This window comes from Cucurbita pepo, chromosome 7 (assembly GCF_057944985.1).
Source record: "Cucurbita pepo subsp. pepo isolate OVF chromosome 7, ASM5794498v1, whole genome shotgun sequence".
Lineage (NCBI taxonomy): Eukaryota > Viridiplantae > Streptophyta > Magnoliopsida > Cucurbitales > Cucurbitaceae > Cucurbita > Cucurbita pepo.
In genome coordinates, this window is record NC_141804.1 from 1,503,550 (window position 1) to 1,517,371 (window position 13,822).

General features: G+C 35.7%; 3 protein-coding genes across 4 annotated transcripts; all 3 read right to left on the minus strand.

Annotated features, from left to right (window-relative positions):
• Positions 1-1,536: 1,536 nt before the first annotated feature.
• On the minus strand, positions 1,537-5,782 carry LOC111798505 (proteasome subunit beta type-6). Its single transcript, XM_023681697.2, has 8 exons — positions 5,514-5,782; positions 4,688-4,764; positions 4,461-4,516; positions 3,675-3,747; positions 2,846-2,957; positions 2,594-2,667; positions 2,002-2,076; positions 1,537-1,918 (listed from the first exon to the last, which is right to left on the minus strand). The coding sequence occupies exons 1-8, from the start codon at positions 5,620-5,622 to the stop codon at positions 1,787-1,789; spliced, it is 708 nt and encodes a 235-aa protein (XP_023537465.1). The 5' UTR covers positions 5,623-5,782; the 3' UTR covers positions 1,537-1,786.
• Positions 5,783-6,859: 1,077 nt separating this feature from the next.
• Positions 6,860-9,638, minus strand: LOC111798504 (gamma-glutamylcyclotransferase 2-1). Of its 2 annotated transcripts, XM_023681695.2 has the most exons (9): positions 9,409-9,632; positions 8,976-9,098; positions 8,823-8,899; positions 8,643-8,699; positions 8,335-8,391; positions 8,205-8,245; positions 8,011-8,082; positions 7,329-7,408; positions 6,860-7,236 (listed from the first exon to the last, which is right to left on the minus strand). In XM_023681695.2, exons 2-9 carry the CDS (start codon positions 9,082-9,084, stop codon positions 6,974-6,976), a joined length of 756 nt encoding a protein of 251 aa, XP_023537463.2. In that variant the 5' UTR covers positions 9,085-9,098; positions 9,409-9,632; the 3' UTR covers positions 6,860-6,973. The 2 variants fall into 2 exon arrangements, with proteins under 2 accessions (XP_023537463.2, XP_086981383.1); XM_087125257.1 differs by lacking the exon at positions 8,011-8,082 and having other exon boundaries at positions 9,409-9,638.
• Positions 9,639-10,853: 1,215 nt separating this feature from the next.
• On the minus strand, positions 10,854-13,117 carry LOC111798502 (Ras guanine nucleotide exchange factor K). Its single transcript, XM_023681693.2, has 4 exons — positions 12,541-13,117; positions 11,802-12,156; positions 11,143-11,416; positions 10,854-11,069 (listed from the first exon to the last, which is right to left on the minus strand). The coding sequence occupies exons 1-4, from the start codon at positions 13,032-13,034 to the stop codon at positions 10,933-10,935; spliced, it is 1,260 nt and encodes a 419-aa protein (XP_023537461.2). The 5' UTR covers positions 13,035-13,117; the 3' UTR covers positions 10,854-10,932.
• Between the last annotated feature and the right edge of the window lie 705 nt (positions 13,118-13,822).

Consider the following 13,822-nt stretch of genomic DNA (forward strand, 5'->3'; position numbering starts at 1 on the left):
ACTCGGAACCAAAACAATGATCTAAACCGTAAATCATTTAAAACAAAATTAAAAGACAACATTAGAAAGAGATGTGAACTGAAGAATGGTATATCGGCCTCAACAAAAACATTCACAAGGAGACTACGCCGTAGCGAACATAGGTGAAGAGGCTGAAAGGATGATTTAGGGAGCTGCATTCATCTCTATGGCATATAAATTTGGCCAAAGAGTCAAACTCCAGTCCCGTGAAATTGATACACATCTCAACCAATCTCTTAGATCAACATATCGAAAACCCTAATTTGACCTACCACTGTTGCTTCTGTGACATGATCGGCCAAGAACCCTAAATTTCGTGGTCTCTGAAGGATGCAAGCTTGGTTTATATAGGGCATCCACATCTGGTGAAAGTACGAGTTTAGCCCTTTCTTTTCAGTTCGATCTAGTACGACGATGCGCATTTCTCTTGCTCAATGCCACTTGTTACTCAATTATTGTTTTCTTATTATTATTTATTTATTTTTAGCTTAGGAATTATTTTCAAATTTTTTTAACTAGTTCTTTTTTTTTTTCCTTTTTAAATAAGCTTAATATAGTTGTATCTCCAAAAAAAAAAAAAAAAAAAAAAAAAAAAAAAAGAAAAAAAAAAGAAAAAACATTCTACCGAGAGTTTACTAAAAGTAAAAGCCCAAAGCTCAATCAAACCCGAGAGGTCAATCACCATGAGAGTGTTGAGCTATATCCCATGTGAGTCGACCAAAGGGCCGTATGAAGCTAGACCCCATGTGAGACGATCAAAGGGCGGTATGAAGCTAGACCCCATGTGAGACGACCAAAGGGCTCTATGAAGCTAGACCCCATGTGAGACAACCAAAAGGCTGTATGAAGCTAGACCCCATGTGAGTCGACCAAAGGGCCGTATGAAGCTAGACCCCATGTGAGTCGACCAAAGGGTCGTATGATGTTAGACCCCATGTGAGTCGACCAAAGCTAGACACATTATAAGAATATTATCGAGATTATAACATTTCAATAAGACGATGGGCCAAGGAGGAGAGTGTTGAGCTAGACCGCATGTAAGTCGACCAAAGGGCCGTATGATGCTAGAACCCATGGGAGTCGACCAAAGCAAGACACATTATAAGAATCCGAGATTACATTTCAATAAGACGATGGGTTTAGTATACTAAGTATGACAAGTTAACAGATAGAAAAATATATCCAAAACATTTGTTATTACTCTCTACACTTATTATCAACTCAGGTATATGTTTTTCTCTACACTTATCAACTAAAGTATTTGTTTTTGGAGGAGGGGGAGAGAAAATATTTATTTTTAATTTTAAAAAATTTAAAATGCTGATAACAAATAAATAAAAAAGGTAATGTCTGGTAGACGAACGACTGTCCACAATGGTATAATATTGTCTACTTTGAGCATAAGCTCTCATGGCTTTGCTTTAGACTTCTCCAAAAGGCCTCACCAATGGAGAGAGTATTATTTGATTGTAAACCCATGATCATTCCCTAAATTAGTCGAACACCATCTAACCATCCAACAAACAATGCCAAGAATATTATGATACCAGGAGTAAATTCAACGATTGTACATCCAAAATTCATACAAAAATAAAACATAATTAGGTTTACAAAGAGATAATGGGGAATGGGGAACAGATCCAATTAAGTAGTCGTCTCCTATTCCGCAGGAATGTAGTAAAATAGCCTAACCAGATAACAACTACAACCAGAACTTTTGGCAAAGATCCCTGCTGCTGCTGCTGCTGCTGCTGCATATCACCATTTATATGTTCATCGGCTCAGGACTCGACGCATTCAGAGCATCCAGCAATGAATTTTTAGGCTCTAATTCCTCATGCCACAGTGGTAGCTGATCTCCAGGATAGAATTTTCTTGTCACTCCCTCGGAATTTATCTACAAAAACGCCCAACTGTGAGAATCGAAGATAGGACATGTTTTAAAGTTCTAGATTACGTGATAACAGGACATTATCTTACAGTAACAGTACGGACAACGCCACCACTGGCACCGTCTCGAGCAATGGCAAGAGAAACGGCCTTAACAACCAATTGCTGCAAATGATAGAAAATAAATTAGAAAAGGGAAAACAAAACATCCTTGTCAAATTTCAAAAACTATAGCTTCTTGCATCGAATAACCGACAAATAAACAGAAAAGGAAGCTCATCCTAATGGTTCTACAACGCTCAAAACTGAGCTCTACCAGCTATTTACATTAGCATAGTATGTCAGCTTAGAATTGAATCCTCTGCCATAGAGATTGCACTCAGCAAACTCCATCTTAATTGATGCTTCCTCTAATGGTGCTTAGAAAAGAAGCATTTCACTTAAAAGAATCCCAAATTCACTATCGGTAACCACGATAAAGTACACTTCTTACAAATAAACATGGAATGAAGATCCGAGAAACACTCTTAAGAAGTGATCGGAGCTCAAAAGGAAGTATATATATGTGTATATATGTGTGTGTGTGTGTGTGTGTGTGTGTGAATGTATGTATGTTGAGCAGCAAGCTAAATCCATATAATAATGCAGAACCGAAACTCGCAAATAGGAGCAGTGCAGATACCTCAGCTTCGTCTCTGGTCATTCCTTCTTTCCAGGCTTGATCAAAAAATCCATACAAGTAACTGGAACCAGATCCTGTAAAATAATAAAAGGAACCAGGTAATGGACATACTCAATCATACAAGGATGACAAAGCAGAGGATCCTATCATAAAGCTTTAGTAGAAAAAAAAAGAAGTAAGCATGTGGATACCAAAAAAAACACCAAACATCACTATTTTTTTTTATAATCGATTGAGCACAAAAGGTTTTACCTCCAATAGCAAATGGCTGCTCTATTATTGTTCCACCAAGAGGAATACCATAGATTCGACCACCTTCATACTTGTCCCATCCACCAACAATAAGGCCAGTTTGCAACATATCCTGCCCATTTAACCAAATGGCATTGATATTAAAGCATGTATTTAGTTTGGATAAAGAACAAGATTATAGCTTCACTTAAACATAGCAAATAGCACACTCGTTAGCATTTAAACCCAAAAGGATTTTCATTCTTTCCCTATGTGATATGAATTCAACTGCTGACCCTTTGCATGTATCCGAAGGACCGATCTTGGTTGGAATCAATCCATTAAGTTAGCTTTCTCTGTGAATGTTTGCAAGGATTCTAGAAGGACCTCTAGCTTTGCAAATTCCAGCATTGTAGGCGCTAGGCGCTTATCACTATGTTGAGTTTTTACATAACCCATAATAATCCTTAACACAACACAGCATATTTTTATGAGAAGCTCCATATCATTTTCAACAAAACTCCAAGGTTGCTCCATATCATTTTCAACAAAACTCCAAGGTTGCGTTCACATTTATGCAGTCTCACAAATCATATGTTCATTATTGTTAGTGAATTTGTTTATATTTTAACTAATTCATTTTCTTTCCTCTCTTTCTCATTTTATTTTATCATGCATGTTTGCAACTCTAAAATGTTCATTACATACTTGTGTCATGTGTGATTAGTCTATTTCCATGATTTTGGCCAATTGGAGAGTTCTTTTCTGTGCTTCAAAGAATTGCTATTGTTTCTTAAACCAAAATTGCTACACATGCAATAATTCTGAACAAACTAATAAGAGCTCCTACCTTGTTGTTATATGCTAATAGCCTAACAAGGTTTGCAGCTACTTTAACAGTCGCAGGCTGGCCAAGCTGTATCCTGTACATCAAAGCTAATATACAATCAGCAAGATAAATTCAAGAGGTCTCCTTATTTATATCAAAGAAATCAATATTACGAAAAACTAAAGCCAGCAATTCAAAATGAGTTTCGATCATCTTAAGGTTGACTTATCAGCAAAGGGAAAATAATGAAACCGAGATGGTAAAAGCAATTTAACAACAAGTTTTACAATTACCAATAACAACATATCTTCGATCACGTATCATTTGAAAGAAAGAAAGAAAGGGAAAAAAAAAGGATGAGGATGGATAAACAGGTACATTTACCCAGAGAAGTTCCAAATAAAGACCATATTTAATGAATCCCAAATTACACACTCCCACCAAATCAAGTATATCTATGGCTATAACATTAATCACCAGAACATTTTCCTCAACAAGCTAGTTAACATAGTTGCCAGTCATTGTAACAAGTACAGGAAGAATCAATCTATCACCCTCCTCCCTCCAACACGTTCATCGTTGATTTTAGGGTCAAATTATTTTTATAACACAAATAAAATATAGAATTTTCAACTCTTTCATGCAGTTTTGAAAGCCATTAAGAAAAAACGACAAAAAGAAATGCAGTTGCTAATATATCCATCACAAACATCCAAGCAATAAAAGAAAATTTCTTACATCGAGCAAAATAACAATTAAACGACAAATTCAATGCAAAATACTATTGTCAATAACTAAACCACTCACGTATGCTGATGAAGGAAATGGCGCACATAATCAGAGACAATTTGAGAATCTGCAGCCTGCAAGTGACATAAAATAAATTATTTACCAAACATGAGCAAACACTCAAAAACTGAGAGATTTAGACATTTTAATGATAGAACACGAGGTTGAAAGAAAAAACTAGAGACTAGCAGAGCAAAAACTAATTAAGGACAGTTTGATATGGGAAATAATAGAAATGGAAATACCGAGCCAGACCGACAAACATAGACGTTGTCAGTAAGTTTCGTAATCTTGTCCGATGCACGATTAGCCACATAGACACCTATCACACGAACAATAAAAAAATGTTAATATTCATGCAGCGTAAAAAAGAATGCACATAGAGAAAAGGTGGATACAAACAAACCTACGAAGATCCATTTTCCTTTTAACATGTGATTTTGTTATTCAAGATTGCTTGGGAGTTGAGTTTAGAAACTCTTTTCTGTTTTTTCCTTTTCAAAAACTAATGTTAACATAATGTCGTAGCGGTTGTTTACAAGATACTTTTTCCTCCAGTTCATAATTTTTTGCAGCATGTAGCTCGTTTGTTGCCTCCACTACATATCATAATTTTTCTACACTCTTTACTGAAGCAGACAATTAGTGTTTAGTAAAGCTCGTAGCTCGTGAATTTAAACAGCTACGCTTGAAAAGTCCCGCATAAATTTCAATTATGCAATGTTCTAAAAAAATGGAGAAGATTTATATAAAGAGGATCTCACCAAGAACAGAATCCACACAACTACTACTGCTAGATGCCAATTAGGGGGGAAAACTACAATTGAAATGAGCTCTTTCAATCATTACACCTACTCGTAAAAACTTAAAACGTCTAAGTTAAGCTTGATTCCAAACGTGATTCGCTTCCAAGGTCGAACAACCAGAAAATCCAGAATCAGCAAACTCTTACTACTTTTCCTCCAGTTTCATTTGACCACTTCGGACATTTGAAGATAGTATTTGTATTAAAAAAAAAAAAAGTCATTATACTAAGAAATTACTGGTAGAAAGTGAATACAATAACTTTACCGGTGCTGGTACGAGAATCGGCGCCAAGGACAACACCGCCGTTGTAAGTGACGCCGATGATGGTAGTACCCATGGAGTGAGGAGCATTGAGATCCATGTTAAGATCCATGGCTGTGAGAAGATGATCCAAAGAAACCAGATCAATATTCAGAAACGAGCGTGAAAGAGGAGGGATTGCCGGAGAATAGAAGAACTGGATTTTGATGTTGGGGGGATTTTGTTCTTCGACCTTACTTCTCCATCAAGTTGTTTTTTCTTTTTCCTTCTTTTTTTTTTTTTTTTTTTTTTCATTTTTCCCTCACATCTTTGCTCGTTTTGTTTTGGGCCTGAACCAAAGCCCAAACAAGCTAACAAATTGGGCCTGAATCAAAGCCCAAATTCTATTAATTGGGTATATATTAGTTTTGGTTTGGGCTTTATGGCAGCCCATGGTTACTTGCCTAAAATGAGACAAATAAACGGGTATCAAAGTGATTTATATTATATATATTTATTATTATTATTTTAAAAAAAACTCATAAAACTTTGAGAATCTCAAAGTACAAACTTAAATAATTCTAAAAATGCAATCTAAATTAACTAGAAATAAATTTAACTCCGCTAAAGAAAAAAACAAATATACTACTCTACTCTATATAACCTCAAAACGAAAACAGAGCCCCACATTGGTTGGGAGGAAAACAAACTACCATTTATAAGAGTGTAGAAACCTTCCCCTAGCAGGGTTTTAAATCCTTGAGGAGAAGCCCGAAAAGCCCAAATATGACAATATATGCTAGCGGTGGATCTGGGCCGTTAGTATCAGAGTCAGACATCAGACAATGTGCCCTGGGCCGTTACTGATGGTATCAGAGTCAGACACCAGACAATGTGTCAGCCTTCTCGCTGTTTCTCGAAGGGGGTAGACACGAGCGATGGCACTCGCTGTTTCTCGAAGGGGGTAGACACGAGCGATGTGCCAGTAAGGACACTGGCCCCAAAAGAGGTGGATTTGGGGGCAGTTCCACATCGAGGAAGGAAAGAGTACTAGGACACTGGACTCCGAAAGGGGGCGGATTGTGATGTCCCACATTGGTTGGGGACGCGTTTTAAAGACTTGAAGGAAAGCCCAAATAGAACAATATCTGCTAGTGGTAGACCTGAGCCGTTACATTGATTATTCTTTAACGTGACATGAATGGTAACATGTTCAGTGACCATTTATAAACGTCAATGTTTAATCAAATGTTTTAATATTGAAGCAAAAGTGTTTTCCATAGCCCTTCCAAACTTGTAAACATGTCGCCATTCAACCCAACAACATGAATTCAACCTAATGCCCTAAGTAATGGAGGACATGAAAAGTGTGAAAAAAGAACTTCCAACAACTTTCTATTGGGTCAGATCAGAAACATGAATCCAATAACAACATCCCCAAAATTTCACTAATCAACCTAATGGCAAAAGAACAGTGGCAATCATCAATCCAGATTGCTTGTTTTCTTAGCTCTTGAGTTACCATGGCTTTCACCTTTCACCATACCAATCTTTCCATTTTCTTCGTAGGAATCCGTCGCCACCGCAGCGTCGGTGAGCGGATGCACCTGAACACCGGAGATGAAGGACAAAAAAGGCAGGTGAGTCGTCGGTCTGACCGCCTGCTTCTTCTTCCCCTTTCTAACCTTCTTCCCAAGGATGTTTCTCACCTCGTTCGCTAGCTCGATCACCATATCGTCTTCGTGACCTGATTGGCGATGTGTATAGTTAATATCAACTCAAATTTAGTTCATACAATCACATCAGAATTCAATTTTGGATGAAGAGTTAGACGGTTACCGATTTCGAACAAGGCGTTCTCCAATCGGAATAGATAGTCTCTATTGTTCCCACATGGACCAGATGCAGTTGCAATTTGGCTGAAAAGTTAGTAAATGAAAGAATTTAGAATTGTAACGGCCAAGATCCACCGCTAAGCAGATATTGTCCTCTTTGGACTTCCCCTTTCGGGCTTCCCTCAAGGTTTTAAAACGCGAGAGAAAGGTTTCCACACCCTTATAAATGGTGTTTTGTTCTCCTCCCCAACCAACCAATGTGGGACATCACAATCCACCCCATTCGGGGCCAGCATCCCACCATCAAATCCACCCCCTTTAAGGCCAGCATCCTTACTTGGCACACCGTCTCGTGTCTACCCCCCTTCAAGGAAGGGCGAGAAAGCTGGCACATCGTCAGCTCTGATACCATAGACACCCCCTTCAAGGAAGGGCGAGAAAGCTGGCACATCGTCAGCTCTGATACCATTTGTGACAACCCAGATCCACTGCTAGCAGATATTGTTCTCTTTGGGCTTTCCCTTTCGGGCTTCCTCTGAAACTTTAAAACGCGTCTGTTAGGGGAAGGTTTCCACACCCTTATAAATGGTGTTTTGTTCTCCTTCCCAACCAATGTGGGACATCACAATAAACCCATTTCAGATGCAATAAGAACATTGAAAGCCAAATGGTAAGCCTGACATTACCTAGCCATTTCCTCCAAGGGAGCAGGTCCTAGATAGTATTTGTTTAGCAATTTATCAAGTGTCGATGTAAAACTGCGTTCATGAATGCAAAACTTAATCAGATCAAGAACAGAGATGCTCTTTTTCAACTTATCCCAATTAAGATTTAGAACAAATCAGATGTTTAAGAAGAAAAAATCCATCCAGAAGCTTACACTAAAACTCCTGTCAATGTTGGCTCTATGGAGTCTTTATCCTGAATCAACAATGGAAATGGAATCAAAATAAGAAACCAAATTGGAAATGATGAACAGAAACACACCTAATAACGAAGCAAATCCTTACCTTGTAAAAGTCTACAATGGTCTTTCCATCATACTCGCACTCTCTTCTCTCCAGGGACTACATTGCGGACCAAACAAGAACCGTAGGAAATGTTAGAAACCACGACTCGACTTTCCATAATGATATGATATTGTCCACTTTGAGAATAAGCTCTCATGTGGGCTTTCCCTAGATATTGTCCAACGGAGATGTATTTCTTACTTATAAACTCATGATCATTCCCTAGATTAGCCAAAGTGGGACTCCCTCCCAAAAATCCTCAACAGGAACAGATTCAAGTGAAATCAAGATAAATTTGGGAGAAATACCTCCACAACCGCTCTCTCTCGTTCAGATCCTCCATGGATGCAATATGCAACACCCCACTGGTATAGAGAAAGAGTGCTATAATCAGGCAAGGTTACAAAAATTTGCTATTATAGAAAATGAAATTTGTATCAGCCATGGAAATGCAAAGGAATGAACAATGATAGTTGCTCAAAACTTACGCAAATGGATCCTTCTTTGGGTTCAAGCGTGAGAGTTCTAGCAGGGTTTTGTGGTGTACCTCTATGATCAAAACAAGCTGTGCAATGGGAAATTAAATATTAGAAAAACTTTAGTTTCCATTAACGAATTGGAATGTTGAGGAAGAAATTTACCGAGGTCGAATACACGCCTATAATCTCTAATAAAACCTATCACTCTCTCGTCGAAGTCAAATCCTGGATTCCACACAAGAGATCCATAGCCAAAAACCCAAAGAACCATGATTGAATCGATATCTGCAAGAACAATATCCCCTAAAATTAATCAACTAAGGCCAATGAATGCATATCCATCACTTCGTCCTCTGTTCGATTAATTTAGTCATCGCTCGAAGAAATCAAAAAATTCATTCGTATGTAAACATAAACTCCTCAATTTTACTCGAATTCCTTTCTCGCCAGAATAAAATCGAAAACAAACGAGAGATAGCGGAATAGTCAAATCCACATCAAAAGCAGCAAAAGTAGATTCATGCGGAATAGTTAAATCATTCGATTTGAAAAACGCAAACGTAGAAGAAAAAAGAAAAATGGAATGGATTCTTACAAGAACACCGACAAATTTAAACAAGAGAATTCCTCTGATCCGCTTGAGAGAGCGCCGAAACGAAAACTACAGAAGCAAGAGAGAAATTTATAGCTTGTTTCTCTCTGCCCTGTTCGTTGTTGTTGTTGTTGTTGTTCTGCTCTGAATCCGGGCGGTTTGAGCTTGAAGAAGACGAGAAATTTATAGCTGATGTCTCCCGAAACGGAAACCTATGGCGCCATGGATGGCCGCTCACTTTCATGCATGTGCATGACCCTTTGTTATGCATCCAATATATTTTGATGAATTTTTATTCCCCTAAAAATAATAACATCCAAATATACATTGGTTTTTATCTTAAAAAAAATACTCATAATTTTTTTTATTTTTCATTATTACCTTTAAAAACGTTTAAAAAATCTTTAAAATATAATTAATAAAAATAGTTAGTAATTTTTTTTTTTTAAATACTCTCAAACTTTTAATAATATTTTAAATTTTTTTTGAAATGATTTATAAATAATTTTTTTTTAAAAAAAATGAGTATTAAGATTTGCCTCTTTTTTTAAATTATTTTTTAAAATTCATTAATATTTTTTAAACATAGTATTCACGGTATTTTTTTCGAAATTTTCCAATTTTTTAAAATATAAATATCTTTTTTTAACTCTTTCAAAAGTTATAAAATTTTTTAAATAAAGTATTAAGTTTTAAAAATATTTTTTTAAGGTATTATTGACGTATTTAAAATACGAGTATTTTTTAAAAAATAAATTGTAAAGTTGAATATTTATTTAATTAAATAGAAAAGTCTTCTCATTTTATCATAGAAAATAGTGCCATATACAACATCGTAAATATCAACAAAATATATATATATATATATATATATATATATATATATATATATATATATATAATCAAATAATTAATTAATTAATTATTACTCATTTACAAACAACTCTTTCAAATACATTTAAAATATTTAAAATATTATTTTTTGAAATATATATTTAAATTTGAGTTTCAAAATTTAATTAAATATTTAAAAATAAATAAACACATACTTTACAAATGAAGAATGAAGGTAGGTCTAAAAAAATGTCTCAATCTAATCCATGAACACTCAGTAATATTTAAAAAAACTTTATTTTATTTTAACATGTAAAAGTGTAGACTTGAACTTCTAACATTTTAGTCAATAATATAAAATTATAGTCAATTGAACGACGGAATGAATATATGTCAATATATTTATACCAACTTAATTATTAATTTGATATTAAAATTTTCATTAATGTACTTATTTTAATCGAGACTCGTGTAAGTCAAATGTGGTATCGATTTGTTCATGCATCTCTCATTTACTTGTACAAACAAAGTCATATATCATACCACTGTGGAGAGTTGTTTGAAACACAAACAAAAAATAACTTTATTTTAATTAACACGGATATGCTTTTGCAGTACAATCGATTAATTTATTAAGATGAAATTAAAAACGCAATAAATTTTTTAAAAAAATATTTAATTGCATTTATTTGTTTAAGATAAAACGACGACCTTACTCATAATCCACATGACTAGAGAGAATTCGAAAGCGAAGAGCGTATGAAGTAATCCGCGATCTAATGCGAATCCAAACAGAGTAATTCCGCCATTGTTGTGCTGCAAATACGATACTGCGCCAAAATCACGCCGTTAATTATTACGAACGCTTTGAATTGCGACAAAATTGATGCAAATGTTACTGACCTAAAGCTTGTCTGGTTTGGAAGGAAGAAGGCTCCTGTGTGCTTAATGAAATTAGAACCTCCGACGATGAGTCGGAATCGGTGTCGTCTCCGTCGTTGTCGACGGTCGGCGGCGACGGCGCCGGAGGTTTTGTGTGGTTGAATCCGGCCGCGGCGGAGGTAACTAGCATGTGCCATCTGGTTGCAACCGACGCGATTGCTTGAGCTCTGTGAGTAATTCTTGCCGCTCCGACTACGCACAGGAAGAATCCGCATAGTTCAACCGTCGAGCAAACCTGAAAGTCCCAATTTCATTATAAAATTAAATAAATAAAAAATCAATAATACCTTTAAATTTTTTTAAAAAATAAAAAATATTATTTAAATTTAAAAAAAAAAATAAAAGTATTAATAAAAAATTTAAAAGTTATGAAGATATTTTTATACATAATAATAATAATAATAATAATAATAATAATAATAATAATAATAATAATAATAATAATAATATCATACGTGTCGTATTTTAATTTAGGAGTTACCTGTGAAGTTTAATAAATGCTCGATTACAATTATAATTTTTTTTTTTTCGTGAAAGTTCAAAGAACATAGAAGTGATGCTTTATATTGATCTCTAAATTCACGATTTAGAAGTTCATCGAGATAAAAATTTGAGCGTACCACAATATCACCCGAGTTGAAGAAGTTCTTATCAGTTTTAGAGGTCAAAACCAATAACAGGGCAACGAACTGGCTAACGGTGATGATGAACAAGCACACAATTATGAAGAACCGGTACCGATGACTTGTAACCCACAATTGTTTTCTAATCCTCAAATGTTCGTTGAAGATTACTATGGCGTCTGATCCTGACCCATTGCTTGTTTCAAATAACTTGTTCACTCCTTGTAGCCTTAGAATCTGCAACTCGCATGTGAGCCGAAATAATACGCACACGAGCAAGAACACCCCAGTTCGATATACCCACGATGCTAACACGAACATGAATAGTATCGAGTTTATGGGAAAGCCACCTCTATTCATGATCATCGGTGATAAGAATAAGAAAAAAAATTCATAAATGTAAATTCAATAAATATACTTCTTGAAACACGATATTTAAAAAATGACCAAAATACCCCTGGACTCAGTTGGCGACTACTTTTGGCAACTATCTCCATCGACACTTCTTTCAATTACAGTCGACTATCTCTTCAATATGGTCAGTTGAGATGGTCGTTGGAGATCGACGCCAACCGTAGTTGCCAAGAATGAGTGAACGAAAACACAAATTTAAATTTATTAGTTCATAATCTTTGATGATTGTCGTTTAATTTGGTGTTAATATAAACATTTTAACCTTAAAAAAAATAAAAATAAAAAAGGTCTTAAAAGTAATTAAGCAATAAATTAAACTTACGGAAACGAGATCTTAACGGTTGAGAAGAATATGATCTTGTGGGCCAACTCAACGAAGAACGACGGGAAAAGAATGTACGCGAGGTAACGGAACGCCTTGTCGAGTTCACGCGCATAGCCTCGCTGAACGTAGAGCGAATCTTCTTGCAATCCATCGAGGAACAGAAGTTGCCGGAGGCCGTAGCGGCGGAAGAATCGGCACAGAGAGAAGAATCCGATGGCGGCGAGGCCGGATTCCGGAACCTGAACGAGTTTGTTAAGCGAGATCGGATCATCGGCTGGATCTCGGACGGAGACGATCGTCACGATGGGAACAACAACGGTGAGGATAACGAAGGCGAAATAGGAGACGAACTTTCCAGCGGCGGAGGAGTGGTCGAGAGCGTACCATTTGAGGCTGATTCGGAAGTTGCGAAGCTCGTCGGAGGTTAGGGATTTTGATCGGCAATATGAATGTTGGAGAAGGAGAGGGAGGTTTGCGTCGCCGGAATCCATGGCGGAAATGGAAGAGAGATTTGTGAATGGAAAGTGAATTAATAAGGAGAGGACGGCGGCGGGATATCTGTGAGGAAATGGAGGGAAGCTTTTAGGTAGTGAGGACTGAAGAGAAAGGAAGGTGCAGAGTTCTGCCTTGTGGGAAAGGTTACCGCCAACCGGCTTCCCTGGTTGCTTCAATCGCCACTTGGCGTATTACTTTTCTATTTCTTTATTTTTTTTTTTAATTTTCAAATATTTAATTTTAATTTTTACATCTCTAAATTTTAAAAAATGTAATTAAATTTTGTATTAATATTTGGTTTCTAATTTATTGTAAATTTAAAATTTAAAATTCTATTACCCATAAAACTAATTTTATATTTAATAAATTAATTAACTCCTCAAAATTTCAAATATATTAATTATAATTATAATTAATAGTTTTTAAATATTACAATTATTTTAAAGTATTTAGAAATTACATTATTTTTCTAAAAGTATTTATCGAATTACAATTATTAATTTTAAAATTTTAAATTCTCAATATTATAATTTTTTAAAAAAATTATATAGGCGAAATTTATAATTTAAATTTTAGAAAGCTCGTGCCACGTGGATATTATAAAGTTTGATGTCTCGGTGAAGGGTACTCCCAGTAGCCAACGACTTCACGGGCAGATAGCAGCAGGAAAACTCCTTGTATTTTGCCACGTGGATTTTCTACTTGGCCACAAATCCCCACTTTTTATAACACCCTCACGAGATTTTTTTTTTTTTTTTTTTTAAATGTATAAAAATCAAATTTT